General features: G+C 45.6%; 1 protein-coding gene across 4 annotated transcripts in view; it reads left to right on the top strand.

Moving 5' to 3' along the window:
* KANSL3 (KAT8 regulatory NSL complex subunit 3) overlaps window positions 1-18367 on the top strand; it is a 2067031-nt gene that overhangs the window by 1985399 nt on the left and 63265 nt on the right. For 2 of the 4 annotated variants that reach the window (XM_044084371.1, XM_044084372.1), the window contains exon 21: window positions 13091-13265. The exons of 1 other annotated variant lie outside the window; for it this stretch is intronic. In XM_044084371.1, the coding sequence (XP_043940306.1) occupies window positions 13091-13265 (175 nt within the window). The remainder of the gene's footprint in view (window positions 1-13090; window positions 13266-18367) is intronic. One more of the 4 variants, XM_044084373.1, reaches the window with a different exon arrangement.

Raw genomic sequence — 18367 nt, 5'->3', positions numbered from 1 at the left:
AAAATCCATGCTTCAGCTATTTCAGCCCACTACAACACGGATCCACCCAAATTTTCACATCCACTACTAAGACAGTTCCTCAGAGGGGCAAAAAACATTAGGCCCTCCAGGAGAGCACCTACGCCAACATGGGACCTCAATTTTGTTCTGGAAAAACTAACGCTACCTCACTTTGAACCAGCTTTCTCTGCAGATCTTCAGTTCCTTTCATGGAAGACTGCCTTTCTGCTAGCAATAACTTCAGCTAGAAGAGTCTCAGAGCTGCAGGCACTAATGGCAGTGGAACCTTTCCTTATTTTTCATCAAGACAAGAGTTTCTTTACGAACTAATCCTTCCTTTATACCTAAGGTGGTTTCCAGTGTGGCTTTAAATCAAACCATCCACTTACCCACCTTCTTCCCAAATCCACAGAACAAAGGTGAGAGACTCCTGCATTCCTTGGACATTCACAGGCAACTTTGTTACTACTTGGACAAAACTAAGGCTTTCAGAAAATCTGACCAGCTCTTTGTATCCTATGCTACAGCTTCACAAGGGAAGGCTATATCAAAACAAACCATTTCCAAATGGATAGGACATTGCATACGTTTCTGCTATACCCATTATGGAAAACCAGTTCCTGCTACCATTAGGCCCCACTCTACCAGGGCAACAGCCACATCTACAGCCTTTCTCAGGGGGGTTCCAACCAAGGAGATTTTGGAAGCTGCAACTTGGAGTTCAGTACACACCTTTACCAAACACTATCACTTACCACTTTACTCTAAGACTAGGGCGGGCTTCGCCACTGCAGTTCTGCAGGGCCTTCTAGCCTCCTCTAACCCTCTATGATTCCTCCACCCATCCTTAGCTTTGGGATTCAACCCAAGTGTGATGACTGCAGCAGGGTAACACGATGAACATAGTACAGTTTTGTACCTACCATAAATGTAGATGTTCGAGTGTAGACCCTGCTGCAGTCCAGGTTACCCTCCCTCCATCCCCTCTGATCTAACTGGCTAAATCTCTACAATACCTTCCTGATGTATTTGCTTATAGCTGGAGGGATTTTGTGTTTGTGCAAAATTTACTCAATTTGGTACTTATTACTGACCTCCCTTTTGGGGGCACCTGACATCTGGGGCAAGAAAAATTGAAGAAAATGGCGTAGGTTGCATTATATATACCCCTGGCGCACTGACGTCAGGGAAGAAGCGACAGCAACCGACGCCGGACCAAGACTTTGGAATTCTGGCTGACTGCGGGACCGCCTGACGACAGGATAACCCAAGTGTGACTGCAGCAGGGTGTACACTCGAACATCTACATTTATGGTAGGTACAAAACTGTACTATGTTCTTCGTGTTTCACTGTTGCAGTCATCACACTTGGGTTATCCTGCCAGGGGTAGCCCTCAGTCGACCCAAATACCAGAGGCTTAATATTTCTGCGTCAGTTGCTGTTGCTTCAGTACTGAAGTCAGGTCATCAGGGGTATAAAAGCAGGCAGCTGATGCAATTACACCAGTCTTTCTTGCCGAGGAGCCCAAAACAGAAGTAGTTCGCACAAGTGATGGTCGGCTGCTACCTGAGTTTTTGTTTTCGAAATTGAATCATCTTGAAGTCGTCTTAAGCTAAGTACCCCATTGGGGATCCTTTTTTCTTGCTCTAACCGATGTCAAAAAAAGTTAACAATTGTCTCACCTTTGGAAAGCAAATACCACACAGAGATTTCCATTCTTACTGCGTCACCTATTTAGGCCCAGACCATGGCGTACCTCGCTGTCAGTTTTTTGCTTTGTTCAATGCCCGAACTATTCGTCGTCAGGCCCTTATTGTAGCTAAATACTTTAGTTCTCGATCTCCATATTCCAAAATGGCTTCGGTAAGCCATCCGGCTACTGATCTTCTGAAAAAACTTAAGGGTAAAGACGGAGACAGACCGCACAGGTCTAAAACTGCCGACGATGCTTCCATTAAGCTAGTCGCCAGTTCGCCAGTACTCACTGAGGCGCTTTTGCAGCTCCTGATGCCCGCTTCGATGGATTCACAGGCTGCTACCGAGGCCTGTTCGGAGTCCAGTATGCCGCGAGACTCTTCTTTGACTACGGAACCTGCGGATGTCTCTACCGTGGATGGTTCCGGAGTCGTCATGCAGGCACCGACATCTGAGGAAGCTCTTTGCACTACTAATATTCGACACAAACCAATGACTTCTTTCGCGTCTTCAGTTCTTTCTAAAACTACTGAGTTTCTAAGGCCAAGAGTAAGTGCTACGCCAAATAAAACGACCCAATCTCAAGCACCTGCTTCCTTGCCACAATCTCAGATACTTAAAATGGCAGAAGACCTGATCATGCTGATTAGGGGAAGCCAGCCTTCCCCTGCTAAAAGAAAGAGACTTGTCCCCAGCAGCTTTATCTGACCAAGAGTCAGACGACTCTGAGGTTTCTGATTATGAAGACATGCCCTTATTTGCCTATGAGGATTCATATGCAGAGAAATCCATTCCTTGTGCCTCCCCTCCGAAGGATTTTTCTTTTGGTGAAACCCTACATACTTTGAGAGAGCATTTCCACTGGGAATGCTAGGATTATCCTCAGTCCAAAAAGAGACTCAGGGAACCTTTAGATCTACCACAGCACAGACCCTTAGCTAGCCCTCCTGTTTTGGATGATGTCTTTATGGATTCAAGTCTAACTCCTGATACTTTACCCCCTGCTCCGAGGAAACCCGACAGGTACTACAGAGTCCCTGACTCACACATTTCTCTTCAAAAATCCTACTGCTGACCCAGAGGTCATCTCCCAAGGACCTAAAGGAATAAAAGCAATTACAGCTAAGAATCCCACCCCCTCGGACAGGGATCCCCGAGCTTTAGACAGATGGGATAAAAAAGTATACACCTCTGCAACTCTCGCCATTAGAGCATTAAATTGTCAGATCCACATGCTGAATTACCAGCAACATACTGTGGAACTTAATCAGAAATGATCTACCTTTCCTGACTGTGCAGAAAATAAAGAATTTCAGGAACCTATGCATTCTGCAAACCAAGTCAGCAAGTATACCCTGCAATGTGGGTTTAATGTCCTAGAAGCATCTTGCAGGGCAGCAGTCACAGGTTCTGTACTTAGAAGGCATACCTGGCTTAAGGAGCAGACCTTGCCAGACCATGTCAAATCAAAATTATTGGATGCTCCTCTGAACAAGGACAATCTGTTTGGCACCAAAGCAGAAGAGGTTTTATAAAAAGTGGAAGAAAAGGCTAAGTCTATGCAGACAGTCAAATAGTTTTTTTACAAGTGCAGCCTCCATATTTAATAGGCATTGCCCCTCAAAACATTGGTCCTTTCCAGCACCCTCAAGGACATCTCAAACTATACCCAGGGGAAACAGAGCACCCCCCCCCCCCAGCTTACAGTCTGAGGGTATGCAGAGATCTAAACAATGGAGTACCTCCACTTCTAAAGCAGGGAGTGCTAAGCCAGAAAGAATTCACAATGACTTCTCAACTCCACCCCTCACCTCTTCCCAATTGCTCGTGCCCCTAGGAGGAAAACTTGTCCACCATGCAAAAAATTGGGCCTCCATCACCAGTGATCGATGGGTCTTCAACATAGTATCCCAGGGGTACAAATTTTATTTCCACATGCTGCCAACCCCAAAAGGGTTTCCAGACCTTCCTCCAAACCAGTGGGCAGAGGCACAAAGCCAAGTTCAGTCCCTGCTCTCCATAAGGGCAATTCAGCCTGTTCATACAGAACAGATAGGCCACGGTATTTTATTCCAGACTTTTCCTGGTACCCAGAAAAGAGGGCACCTGGCGCCCAATCTTAGATCTATCCATTCTAAACACCTTCCTAGTTGTACCAAAATTTAAAATGCTCACCCTACAGCAGCTTCTCCCTATGTTATCCAGAGATGCGTGGTTAGCCACCCTAGACCTAAAGGAGGCCTATCTGCACATCCCAATAAGGGACACCTGCAGGAAATATCTACATTTCAGGGCAGGATCTATGCATTATCAGTTCTCTGCACTTCCCATTGGCCTATCCACTGCTCCCAGAGTTTTCACAAAATGCCTGACTCCAGCCATTGCCTATTTCAGACAGAGAAATATTCAAATTTACCCCTCCTTGGACGATTGCCAAATTCAGGCAGACAGGAAAAGCTGTTGCAGCACCTAACATTTGTAAAGGACCTTATAACCTCCCTGGGGTACACTATCAACGAAAAGAAATCTAAACTAGTCCCCAGTCAAAAAATTGTATTCCTGGGAGCAAGCTTGGACATAGCATCCCAGATGGCATTCCTTACTCCAGAAAAACAAGCTTGTCTGACAGGCTACTTCACTCAAATGGCCACCCGCACCTATCCACAAGGAAAATCCTGCAGGTGCTAGGGTTCATGGTCTCCTGCATTCTACTAATTCCATATGCCAGACTGCATATGAGGAAACTTCAGTGGTACTAAAAAGCCTTTGGTGCCAACATTCTCAGGACTTGGAAACTGTCATACCTATGATACCTTGTCTAAGGAAAGAGTTCCTTTGGTGGGCAGCAGCATGCAACCACAACAAGGGGCTTCCCTTTACACAACCCCATGCTTCACAGACCCTAACCACAGACACATCAGATTATGCCTGGGGTGCACATCTGGATGGCAGGTGCATTCAAGGCCACTGGACCCCAAATCAAATTCATCTGCTCATCAGCCAAAAAGAGATGCTAGCTGTTCAGCACGCTCTGACAGCTTTCGTATCCCTACTCTCACCAGGGCCCTTACTAATCAAAATCGACAACACCACAGTGATGTGGTACATAAACAAGCAGGGGTGAACCCACTCTTACCCACTCTGCAGGCTAGACATGACCCTGTGGAACATGGCCTCAGCCATGCATATTCACCTGCCAGCTCAATTCCTGCCAGGCAACCAAAACTCTCTGGCAGACAACTCAAGCAGAAATCTCCTAGACCCACACGAGTGGCAGTTAAACCACAACACCTTCAGCCTTGTGACCCTGAAATGGGGTACTTTGAAGGTGGACCTATTTGCCTCCCCCTACAACCACCAGCTCAGCAAATTCTGCACCAGGATATCTCACAGCAAGGCCAGAAAAGTGGATGCCCTATCCTTCCAGTGGGCAAACCTCTCAATCTATGCATTTCCCCCTCTACCTCTTCTTACAAGAGTATTACTCAAGATAAGGGAGGAAAGACCAAGGGCAATCCTGATTGCCCCAGACTGGCCACGCCAGCATTGCTACCCACTACTGCACAGTCTGTCACCATTGCCCCCATGGCACCTACCCGAAATTCCTACTCTCCTGACTCAGCAGGAGGGACAATTCTTGTATCCACAGTTGCAGACCCTGAACCTTGCATCCTGGGTTATCCCTTGACTTCTCCACCAGTGGCCAGCCTAAGCAAGCAAGTACTGGATGTCATACGTGAAGCCAGAGACCCAGTACAAGGAAATCCTATGTTGACAAGTGGAAAAGGTATTGTTCCTGGATTCACACTAAAGGAGCGGATACAGCAAAGCCCTCCTTACTTCTCATCCTGGATTCCCTAGCAGACCTACTCCACAAAGGCCTCTCCTTAGGATCCATGCCTTTGCCATCTCTTCTCATTACAGCACTGAGCCACCTCTCTTCTCTCACCCTCTCATCAAGCAGTGCCTGAGAGGGGCTAACAACTTAAGGCCACCAAAAAGAGCCCCCACCCCTGCCTGGGATATTAACTTTGTGTTGGAAAAGCTCACGCTACCCCCCTTTGAGCTTGCAGAGTCAGCAGAGTTAAAATTCCTCTCTTGGAAAACAGCCTTGCTTCTGGCCATAACTTCAGGTAGAAGAGTGTCTGAGCTACAAGCACTTATGGCTGTGGAACCCTTCAGTGTGAAGTTGTTCTATCTAGCCGTTCATTCTTCACTGATGGATTCGGAGCTGATCCCTTGTTTCCGAGTCGGCCAATTGCAAAGCTCGAGGTCTTCAAATAGCTCGAGGCCAAGTCCCTATTCCATGATGCACCTAGAGTTACCTTAGATCTAGTTTGCCTCTGCAACAGATCGGAGGTTCTTCATTAGCTCGGGCCAGTAAAATTGCTTTTTTCTACTTACTTATTTTGATATTTAAATAGTTAGATAGTTTAAATAGTTTTAGAAAGCTCTTACAACGTTTTGGTGTGTGTTACTACATTTTAATCCCTTCCCTAAGTGTGATTAAAAATTTTCCTAGTTGGCCTCTTGTTTTAGGCCTAGTTTAAAAACCTTTTTCTAATTAATAGAGTGCGTTTAGTCAGTGACTTTTTGTCACATTTTTTTCTTAGTAGTTAGATGGTGTATAGTTATTTGCTGTGTGGTGTGTTTAGTCTTGATTTTAAAGGCTTTTTGTGGATAATTACTGTTAGAATTTTTTGTGGAGACAGTTATTTTTCTCTTAGAGTTTTCAATGGCTGACCAAGAGAAGCACCCTAAGTCTGGTTTCAAAAAGTGCCCAAAGTGTGTCCAAAAGATGTCTATAACAGACAGCCATGTAAATTGTGTGTACTGTCTAGGAGCCCTGCATTTACAGGATAGCTGTTCTATATGCCATTCCGTCTCCTCCAGGGTCCTATAGTAAAGGAAAAGAAAACTAATTGACAGAGGTTTGTTGAAACCGTCCTTTCAAGAAGCTTTGAGCGACCAAGATGGATCCATCAAGTCCTCAAAGTCTTCTAAGACTTCAGAGTCTAAGAAATCGAAAAAATCTTAGACTTCGGCTTCACTGCCATCAGAACCGACAGTCTTTTCTTTTTGGAGCTGGTCCCCAGTCTTGGAACCAGTATCCGAAGTTCCTAAGAGTCCGTTAATACAGTCGGTACCACCTTTGGTGCGTTCATCTTGGTCCTCTTATCAGCCTTTCTAATCTGGATGTGGATTGTGTGGTGCAGAAGCTGTTATCAGCACCGGCCTTGGCAAAAATTTTATCGGCTTCGACCCAAATTGCTTTGGAGCCGAAGACCCTTGCACCAGCTCAAACTGTTCCTCCTCCGAGCCATGCTGGTCCTTCGGAGCCGGAATAGTCGGACCTATTGATCGTGGAACCCTCAGCACCGACGCCTGCTCCACTGTCTTCATCTCTTTTCACTCTGACATCCTCGGTGCCGATCGAGGACTCTAGGAGCCGACACTCTCTGGTCAGGTCTGGGGAGGATAGTCAGACTGACTTGTCGGTTCCGACTCTGCCTTTCGGGGCTTCGGCACGGATGAGCTCAGCTCCTACCTCTGTTTCGGAGCCCACTGTCCCAGTGCCAGGGGTATCAACGGTTTCCTCAGATCCGTCGTTTCCCTTGCATCTGAGCAGAGGTGCTTTCCATGCCATGAAGAGAGTCATGTCTCCTAAGACATCCTCGACCTCAGGTCTGGCTTCCTCCTCCCGCACCTGTGTCTGCTTCTTCCTCACACATCCTGACCAAGCGTAGAGACCCAGAGCCTCAGGAAGCTTCATTGGTTCCCAGGAAGACATTGTGTAAGAGGAAACATCAAGACTCCCCCCAGGAGTCTTTAACATCTCATACTGACTTGGATGAGTCAGAAGGGTCCCCACGGTCCCCCTCTGAAGATATCTCATTTGTTGAGATACTTGAAATCCTTAGGGAGAGGGGAGACTGACAGTCCAAAAGCCCTACTGAGGATGAGTCAGTTCTCATGAAGGCTTTCAGGTCTTAGCCTTCCACCTCTTGGGTGTCTGCGGCCTTCGATGAGCTGATGCAGCTGGTCTCACGAAGGACGTGGGAGGCTCCTGATACTAAGGAGCCTGTCCCTAGGAGGCCTAATTAGTTCATTTCTGCCCCCCCCCCCGACAAAGCTTTCTTGACAAAAGGTGTGCCAGTTTATGCGGCAGCCAACAAAAAGGAAATATCTGAAACTTCCTCGTCTATCCATCCTGCTAACAGAGACTCCAGGATCATGGATAGATATGGGAAGCAGATGTTTAGTTCAGTGACTTTTGCTCTTCGTTCGCTCGACTATTTAACCCATTTTATCTGGTTACAAAGAGATCTCCTTAAAGAGCTAGGAGATGCTCTTCAGGGTACAGTAGCTGCAGGAGCTGCCAACAAAGTTGCCGCCCAGCTTGCTACCCTCAGTTCCATTGTAAACTCATTCATGCGCCTCATTTCATATGCAGCTGATGGAACGAGTAGGGCAGCAGGTAGAGGAGTTGCTCTTAGGAGACACTCCTGGATGTGCTTGTGTTCCTTCGAGGAGCCCTTCAGGTCATCCTTCGTGAATACCCCCTTTGATGGCTCATCCCTTTTTGGGCCTAAAGTGAAGGAAACCGTAACAAGGTGTGAGCAGGACAGAAGGACTCTGCCATCGGGGTCTGGTTTTCCACCCCTACCAGACCCTACCCTAAGGGTCAAAGGGGAGGAAAATGTGGTTCAGAAAAGCCCAAGCAGCCTTTCAGGACACACGTGGTGAACCCCCCTCCAGAGGCAGAGGAGGGGGCAATAATGGAAGACGCTGCCCGTGCGGAAGAGGGGGGTCTGCAACACCAGGGCGACAGAGATCACTTCTCTGGGAAGCCCTACCAGCGCTCCTGAAAGAAGGCCCGACTGTCCTGCTCTGGAGGCAGTCAGGGGTCACTTATCTTTGTACCCAGATGCCTGGCTCAAAATAACAAAAGACAGCTGGGTACAAACTATCATTTCCAGAGGATTCTTCATCCCATTCACCACACCCCCTCCACCCATAAGAAAAATCCCGGACGTTCCACCCAGTTACAGGGAACAAGTAACACTAGAGGTCCAAATGTTGCTAAGAAAAAGAGTCATCCATCCAGTCTCAGCAGACCAGACAGGATCTGGAACTTACTCAAGATTCTTTAGTTCCAAAAAAGACAGAAGACTGGAGACCCATATTGGACCTCAGCAGATTGAACAAATCTGTAAAGAAAGAGAAGTTCCGGATGGTCACGCTTCAGTTTGTACTTCCCTTTTTAGGGGAAGACAATTGGATGTGCTCGATAGATCTCAAGGATGTGTACTACCACATAAAAATGGCAAGGCCATCCAGGGATCATCTGCGTTTCCAGCTGGGAGCCAATCATTACCAGTTTCGAGCCCTGCCCTTTGGCCTCACTACAGCCCCCAGTGTGTTCAACAAATGCATGGCAGTGATCACGGCTCACCTGAGGTGTTTAGGATTCCAGGTGTTTCCGTACCTAAACGATTGGCTCCTTACCGCCACCACCAGGCATCAACTCATTCAAGCCAGGAAGTCCATTCTGTCACTTTGCAGTCAGCTGGGCATTACAATCAACTCAGAAAAATCTGCCTTGTCACCATCGCAGCATATTGTTTTTATAGAAGGAGAAACTGGACACCACCACACTAAGGCTTCCAATAGAAAGAGTCTTTCTTCTTCGTCAGCATGTCAGCATTCTGATATCCAAAGACAAAACACCAGCATCAGAAGTTCTGAAATTGTTAGGCCTGATGGCAGCAGCAGTTCTAGCCATACCACTAGGTTGTATGCACATGCGGATACTACAATTGCTGTTGTTCACTCAGTGGTCTTACCAGAAGCTTCTCATGTCTCACATGATAATGATCACAAATTCCCGCAAAAGGGGTCTTCAGTGGTGGTTGACATCAGTTCATGTCACAATAGGATGCCCATTTGTGCTACCCCCTCCAGCAGCCACAGTGACCACGGACGCTTCCCTGATAGGGTTGGGGGAGCATTTTCAGGGAAAGACAGCCCAAGGCACATGGACTGATCAAGATACACATCTGCATATCAATGTCCTAGAGATGAGAGCAGTACTTTTGGTGTTGCAGTACTTTCAGGACTTTCTTCCTCTGGGTACGTTGGCGATTCAGACAGACAACATGTCAGTGGTCTGGTATTTGAACAAACAAGGAGAAACCAGGTCTTACCCCCTTTGTCGCGAGGCTGTCAGAGTATGGCAGTGGGCTTCTTCCACCCAGCACTTTCTGTTGGCGATGCACATCCCGGGGAAACCCAGTATGATAGCAGACAACCTGAGCAGAGCAATTTTGTTGCCCCATGAGTGGTCCCTCAAGAAAGAAATAGCAGACAGGATATTCCGCAGGTGGGGCCAGCCTTGCTGCGACCTTTTTGCCAGTCACATGAACACGAAATGCAGAAGCTACTTTTCCCTGATTCCCCCTCCGGGAGAAGCCCCAAGGGACGCCCTCGTACACTATTGGCCTCCGGGTCTCCTCTATGCATTTCCACCAATCCCGTTGATACCCAAGGTTTTACAGAAAGCAAAAACACTGGGAAGGACGATCATTCTAATAGCCCCTTATTGGCCTCTTCAGATTTGATTCCCCTTCCTTCGACCTCTTCTTTTGGAGGACCCTTGGATTCTGGAACCAGTTCCTGATCTTCTGACACACTTGTCGGTGGAACTCCATCCCTCTCTACAGTCCCTGAAGCTGACAGCTAGGCTGCTCCAATTCCCATCATAGCCAGGTTCCATAACCTTTCCAATGACACGAAGCAAATCTTCTTATCCTCTCATAAATCTTCTATGAGGAAGCTATATCTTAGCAAATGGAAAACATTTTCTATGTGGGCCTCTAAGAACAATATCGATCCTTATCAAGCCCCCATGGCCTCCATTTTAGAGTTCTTGACTATGATTTTCAACAAAGGAGATGCAGCAGCCACAGTTCGTGTTCAACTGGCTGCCATTTCTAATTTTCATCTTGGTTTCGAAGGATTGAATATTATGTCACACAAGTTATCCAAAGCCTTTCTCAAAGGGACCTTTCATATTAGACCACCTGTGAAATCTACCTATTCTCCATGGAATCTAATTTTATGCTTTCCTGCATACTTTTTCTGCCATTTGAACCAGCTTCCTCATGTGACCTCAGATTTTTGTCATGGAAAACCATCTTTTTAGTAGCTATTACTTCTGCCCGCAGAGTCTCAGAGCTTCAGGCTTTATCCATCAAGCCTCCTTATTTGATATTCCATGCTGACAGTCTCACTTAGAACAAACTCCTCCTTCTTGCCCAAAGTTTGCACTGAAACTAATCTCAACCAAATTATTGATCTGCCAGTCTTCTTCCCCAACCATTCAAACAATTTAGAGTACATGCTGCACAAACTTGATGTTCACAGACAGCTCAGATTTTATTTGGATAGAACAAAAGATTTCAGGAAATCGGACCAGCTTTTTGTTTCATTTTCAGACTCCAGGAAGGGTAGACCAGTGGCTAAAATAACTCTTTCTAAATGGTTATCTGATTGTATCACCTTTGCTTATTCAGCTGCCAACATGCCTTTACAGCATAAAATTAAGTAAGGTGTCTGCTTTTTCTGCCAGACTTTCTATTGATAACATTTGCACAGCAACCACTTGGTCAAAACCTCATACCTTTATCACTCATTACAAAGTTGACAGGGCCTCCTTTGGATCCACGGTCCTGAGAAATATACTCCCGTGAGCCACCCGAGGTTGATGGTGCTTGGGACGCTACCCATCAGTAAAGAATGAATGGCAAGATAGAACAACTTCACATAAAGAAGTTATGTACTTACCATAGCGTTCCATGTGAGTTGTTCATCTCGTCTTCATTCTTATGTCCCCTCACTCCTACCCCCTCCTGGGCTGTTAGATGACAGAGATGCTGGATCCATCCTGGTTGCTCAATCCTTCTATAACTTTTCTTGGGAGTGAAAGAATGACATATGGTATTGTTATACGCAGCAAACAAGATCTGAGGTAACTCTAGGTGCATCATGAGATAGGGACTTGGCCTCAAGCTATTTGAAGACCTCGAGCTTTGCAGTTGGCCGACTCGGAGCTGAGGGATCTGCTCCAAACCCATCAGTAAAGAAGGAAGGCGAGATGAACAGCTCACATGGAACATTATGGTATGCACATAACTTTTTATTTTTCATGCAGACAGGGTCTCCCTCAGGACTAACCCAACTTTCATGCCTAAAGTGGTGTTCAGTGTGGCTATCAACCAATCTATCCATTTACCCACCTTTTTCCCTAATCCTCAAAATAAGGGGGAAAGATCATGCACTCTTTAGATGTGCACAGACAGCTTAGATTCTACTTTGATAGGACTAAGCCCTTTAGGAAATCTGACCAGTTACTAGTCAGCTTTGCACCAGGGGTAGAGGGCAAGGCCATATCAAAACAAACCATCTCCAAATAATAGCACGCTGTATCCATTTCTGTTACAAACACCATGGGAAACCACCCCTTCAGGGAGTCAGAACTCATCCCACTACGGCAACTTCAACCTGTACAGCCTTTCTCAGAGGAGTCTCTACCTGGGACATTCTGGAAGCTGCTACTTGGAGTTCTGTTCATACCTTCACCAAGCATTACCACCTACATATCTTTTCCAAATCCAGGGCGGGCTTTGGACCAGCAGTCCTGCAGGGCATACTAGCCTGCCCCAACTCTTCTTGACTGCCTCCACCCATTCTTCAGCTTTGGGAATCAGCCCAAGTGTGATGACTGCAACAGTGAAACACGAAGGACATAGTACAGTTGTGTACACTTAGCGTAAATGTAGATGTTCGAGTGTATTCACTGTTGCAGTCCTGGTTTCCGACCCTCTAGCCCCCTTGTATGTCTCTCTCTTCCTCAGTCCTTACAGGGCTATTGGTATTTACTTTTTACTGGTGGTGTTTTTCCACCCTAACTTAGCTCCCTATTTGGGGGCTCCTGACATTTGGGGCAAGAAAAACTGATGCAATGGCGTCTGCTGTCTGTTTTTATACCCCTGACGACCTGACATCAATACTGAAGCGACAGCAACCAATGCAGAAATACTAAACCTCTGGTATTCAGGCCAACTGAGGGCTACCCCTGGCAGGATAACCCAAGTGTGATGACTGCAACAGTGAATACACTCGAACATCTACATTTATGGTAAGTGTACACAACTGTACTTTAATTATAATTTAGAAAGATTGTAGTGGTTCTGAAATTGACTTCTTCAGTCATTTTTGCTTTTAATGAGCACTCATATTTATGCAACTCTTTAGTTAAAATACCATTAAAATTTATGTAGAAAATCATTATAATTTCTTATAAATTACTTCGTATTTTAATAACCCATTTAGGCTCAAGACAGTAATGTAGGTACTGTGGTTTCTCAAACTTCTGTGGCCTTACAGACAGGAAAAGTCTTACCTCAGATTGAACTTGGTAGAATCCAGTCTGCAGCAGAGATGTCTTCGTCTTCCGTCAGTGGTGACAAAGGTCCCAGTCCATTATCATCTGCACTATCACCTTCAGGTAAACTTCAATTGTTTGAGAGAATTGCGTAATACAAAGCATGCAATAGTTGCATTGAAGGCTGTGTATTTGTACATCTTATGCCTGCTGAACAAGGAAGTGCAGAATAAATGCAGTGACAGTTGTTTGATTCATGCTGCAGAATTTCACACTTTTCATACTTTGCAGGATTGGCTCTCATTACTTTGTAGGACTAAGTGCAATGTGATTTTTGAGTCTACAAAAAAAGGTGCCATATTGGAGTGTGTATGTGAGGAAATTTGTTAATGGTGAATTGCTAGAAGGTTTTGATTAAAGTATTTTTTCAAGTAAAATATTATGAGACAAAAACAAGTAAAATATTTTGAGACTATCCGTAAATCTTTCGATGTTCATCGTGTTACACTGCTGCGGTTATTACACTTGGGTTATCCTGCCGTTAGGCGGTTCCCCAGTCGGCCTGAGTTCCAAAGTCTTGGTCCAGTGTCGGTTGCTGTCACCTCCTCCCTGACATCAGTGCGACAGGGGTATATAAGATGCAGCCGACACCATTTTCTTCAGTCTTTCTTGCCGCGCGGTGCCCGAAGCAAAAGCAAGTTCGTAAGTGCCGGTCGGCTGTCTCCTGAGATTTTCATTCCGAATCCAGAACCGCAGTCTTCTACAAAGCTAAGTACCCTGTTCGGGAAACTTTTTCTTGCCTCAGTCTGATGTCAGTAAAAGTTAATACCTGTATTTCTTGTGGGAAGCAAATACCTCATAAGGATTTCCATTCCTATTGTATCCCATGCCTAGGCCCTGACCACGACGTCACTGGTTGTCGGTTTTGTGCTAGGTTTAACAAGCGCACTATTAAACGTCGGTTTGATTTTGCCCGACATTAGTTTGGTAGAATATTCAATTATACCATGCCGTCGGAACTTCCGATGACCGGAATACACAAAAAGCATAAAGACAAGGATAGGCATCCGAGGCACAAAACTGACGACAAAGCCTATTCTAGGCCAGTCGCCAGTTCTCCGGTTTTCAGCGAGGTGCCTTCGCAGCCCCTGACGACCTCTTCTGTAGAACCACAAGCCGCCTCTGACTCCCACGTGGAGATGGCTGGGCCTTCGGACGCACAAGTTCTTCAGCTACCGAGACTAACCTTTCAGAGGGATCCGGAGTAGCTGAGCAACCCACAGCTACAGAGGGTGTCTTCAGACCTACTCAGTTAAGCATTAAACCCTCAGCTAAGTCTAAGCCTCCTTTAAAGTCAAATAAACAAATACAGCATTCTCCAGGACAGGCCTCCATGCCTAAGAAACAAATGCTCAAAATGGCCAAAGACCTAATGACTCTGATTAGGGGGTCCCATCCCCCTCCTGATAAAAGGCCTAGACAGGATGCAGACTATGACTCATCCGACCAGGTGTCCATCTCTTCTGATTCATCCTCAGACCTAGGATACTCTTTACCCCCTTATGAGGATTCTGAGGAATCAATTCCATCAGCCTCACCGCCTGAGGACTACTCCTTTGGGGAAACCCTACATACCATGAGGGAGCATTTACACTGGGAAGGCCAGGATTATTCAGAATCCAAGAAAAGGCTCAGAGACTTCCTTTTATTACCTCAACATAGACCCCTTGCTATTCCGCAAGTGTTAGATATTGTAGATGATGTGTATACTGAATCCAGCTTAAATCCTGATTCCTTACCCCCAGCCCCTGTTAAACCTGACAGATACTACAGAGTCCCTGACTCACATAAATTTCTATATAAAATCCCTGTAGCTGAACCCTGAAACTATTTCTCAGGGATCCAAAGGAGTTAAGGCCTCATCAGCCAAGAATCCAGTTCCCTCTGACAGATATTCCAGAGCATTAGACAGATGGGGAAAGAAAGTATATACTTCTGCAACTTTAGCAATGAGAGCCTTAAATTGCCAGTTTCACATGCTAAAATATCAGCAGTTTTTACTGTCTTAGTTAAAACAAAAAATGCTTCCAGAATCAGATCCTCTTAATTTTAAAGAAATGCAGGATTTATTGCATGCAGCTGAACAAGTGGGAAAGCATACTTTGCAATGTGGTTTTGATTCTCTAGAGGCCTCCTGCAGAGCAGTAGTTACAGGCTCTGTCATTAGAAGACATGCTTGGTTAAAAGAACATACGTTACCAGATCATGTTAAAGCAAAATTATTGGATGCACTTTTGCAGCAGGATGTGTTATTTGGAGTTAAGGCAGAAGCGGTACTAAAGAAAATGGAGGATAAGGCAAAATCTATGCAAACGGTGAAGGATTTCTTACAGGTTCAGCCTCCTAGATTTAGCAGAAACTGGCCAACTAAGAATTGGTCCTTTCCAATTACAGACAGACCTCAAAGGGGAAGATACAGACGTCCAAGAGGTAGAGGTCAAACACAAGGTCCTTACAGGCCTCGACAATGGCTTGCATCAGGCCAGAAAGAAGGGTAAGACAGGCCCCAACCGTATAAAAAACAGCTCCAATGACTTCCCACTACAACTGCCAAACAAATCCTTATTGGCAGCCCCCTTGGGAGGAAAACTGGCACTCTTCTACCACAATTGGCAAATGATCACCAAAGACAAATGGGTTCTCAACATTGTATTTCAAGGTTAGAGGTTCCACTTTCACACTCTGCCAAGGTTAAAAGGAATGCCAAATCTGCCACCAAATCAATGGGCAGAGGCTCAAAAACAAATTACAGCACTCATGGATATGAGAGCTATTCAAAAGGTACCATCACAGGAGCAAGGACAAGGATTTTACTCAAGACTCTTTCTGGTACTCAGAAAGGACAAAGCCTGGAGGCCCATTCTGGATCTTTCATCTCTAAACACTTACCTGGATGTTCCGAAATTCAAAATGTTGACATTACAGCAGCTTCTTCCCATGCTGGGCAAGAAAGCTTGGCTCATGACTTTGGACCTCAAAGAGGCATACCTGCATGTCCCTATCAGACAAAACTGCAGAAGATACCTCAGATTCATAGCGGGTTCAATGCACTACCAATTCTCTGCACTGCCCTTTGGCTAATCTACTGCGCCCAGGGTCTTCACAAAGTGCCTGGCACCAGTAATTGCATTTTGCAGACAGAAAGGAATTCAGATTTATCCGTACCTGGACGACTGCCTGATTCAAGCAAAGAGCAAGGACATTCTTCTAAAGCATCTGGCCTTTGTAAAAAAAGTGATGAAGTTGCCTGGGGTACACAGTAAACGAAACGAAATCAAAACTAGTGCCCTCACAAGAGATTATATTCCTGGGTGCCAGCTTGAACACAACGGCCCAGATGGCTTATCTCACGCCAGACAGACAAGGACAGCTGACTCAATACTTTTAATTGATGGCAACAAAGACCCAACTCCTTGCAAGAAAAATTCTGCAGGCCTTGGGTTACATGGCATCTTGCATATTACTAATTCCATATGTCAGACTGCATATGAGGAAACTACAATGGCACCTAAAGAATGTATGGTCTCAACACTGTCAAAGTTTGGAAACAGTTATACCACTAATCCCTTGCCTTCAACAGGAGTTTCAATGGTGGGCTCAAGCTTGTCACCTCAACAAGGGACAGCCTTTTACACAACCCACAGCCAGGCAAACACTGACAACAGATGCATCAGATTACACCTGGGGAGCACACATGGTAGGCAAATGTATTCAGGGCACGTGGCCCACAGAACAAAGGCATCTTCACATCAATCAAAAAGAGATGCTAGCTGTACAAAATGCGCTTATAGCTTTCAAGGATCTGCTGCATCCACGACAACTACTACTAAAGACAGACAACACCACAGTTATGTGGTACATAAACAAGCAAGGGGGCACTCACTCCTACCCCCTATGCAGACAAGCTATGACCTTGTGGAACACAGCTATAAACCTTCAAGTTCATCTGCAAGCATAATTCCTGCCAGGAGACAAAAACACACTGGCAGACGACTTAAGCAGAAACATCATGAATCCCCACGAATGGGAGTTAAATCCACAAATATTCAGAATGATAACACAGAAATGGTGGAGCCTGGACATAGATCTGTTTGCATCCCCAATAAGCTGCCAGCTACAAAAATTCTGCACAAGGAGTTACCATTCACAAGCATGGAAAGTGGATGCCCTCTCATTCAGCTGGGAGAACTTGCAAGTATACGCTTTCCCACCACTACCTCTCCTGCCAAAGGTACTCATAAAAGCCAGGCAGGAAGAGCCAAAGATGATCCTGATTGCACCAGACTGGCCACGCCAGCACTGGTACCTAATCTTAAGGAGCTTAGCACAAGAACCACCCTGGATTTTGCCTCAAATCCCACATCTGCTGACTCAGCACAACAAACAAATACTACACAGCCAGCTAAAGACCTTAAACCTAGCTGCATGGAAGATTCCTTAGTCAAGCAAGCAATGCCTCTCTCCAAAGCTGTTATGGATGTCATTCTGGAGGCCAGAAGGCCTAGTACCAGGAAAGCCTATTTGGATAAATGGAAGAGATTCTGTGCCTGGAACCAAGCTCACAGCCTTGACCCTCTTGTCCCAAACATTCCTCAGATACTACAATACTTAACTGAGATGCTGGACAAAGGACTCTCCTTCTGATCCATCAAGTTCCACGCCTCTGCCATCTCTGCTCATTACAACACGGATCCACCAATTTTCTCGAATCCTCTGTTAAAACAGTACCTCAGAGGGGCTAAAAACATAAGACCGCCCCGTAGAGCACCTACTCTAACTTGGGACCTCAACTTTGTTTTGGAGAAGCTAACTTTTACCTCCTTTTGAGCCAGCCAACACAGCAGAATTAAAATATATCTCCTGGCAGTGGAACCTTTCCTCATTTTCCACCAGGACAGGGTGTCTTTAAGAGCTAACCCTACTTTTATCCAAAGGTGGTATCCAGTGTGGCTCTAAACCAAACTATTCACCTGCCAACTTTTTATCCTAAACCACAGAATAAAGGGGAGAGACTACTGCACTCTTTGGACATTCACAGGCATTTACGCTTCTACTTGGACAAAACCAAAGCTTTCAGAAAATCTGAGCAATTATTGGTAGCATATGCAGCAGGAGCACAGGAAAAAGCCATTTCAAAACAGACTATTTCAAAATGGATAGGACAT

Source organism: Protopterus annectens, chromosome 9.part0 (genome assembly GCF_019279795.1).
Source record: "Protopterus annectens isolate FY-2018-M chromosome 9.part0, PAN1.0, whole genome shotgun sequence".
In the NCBI taxonomy this organism is placed as follows: domain Eukaryota; kingdom Metazoa; phylum Chordata; order Ceratodontiformes; family Protopteridae; genus Protopterus; species Protopterus annectens.
This window is presented reverse-complemented; position numbering and strand designations above follow the sequence as displayed.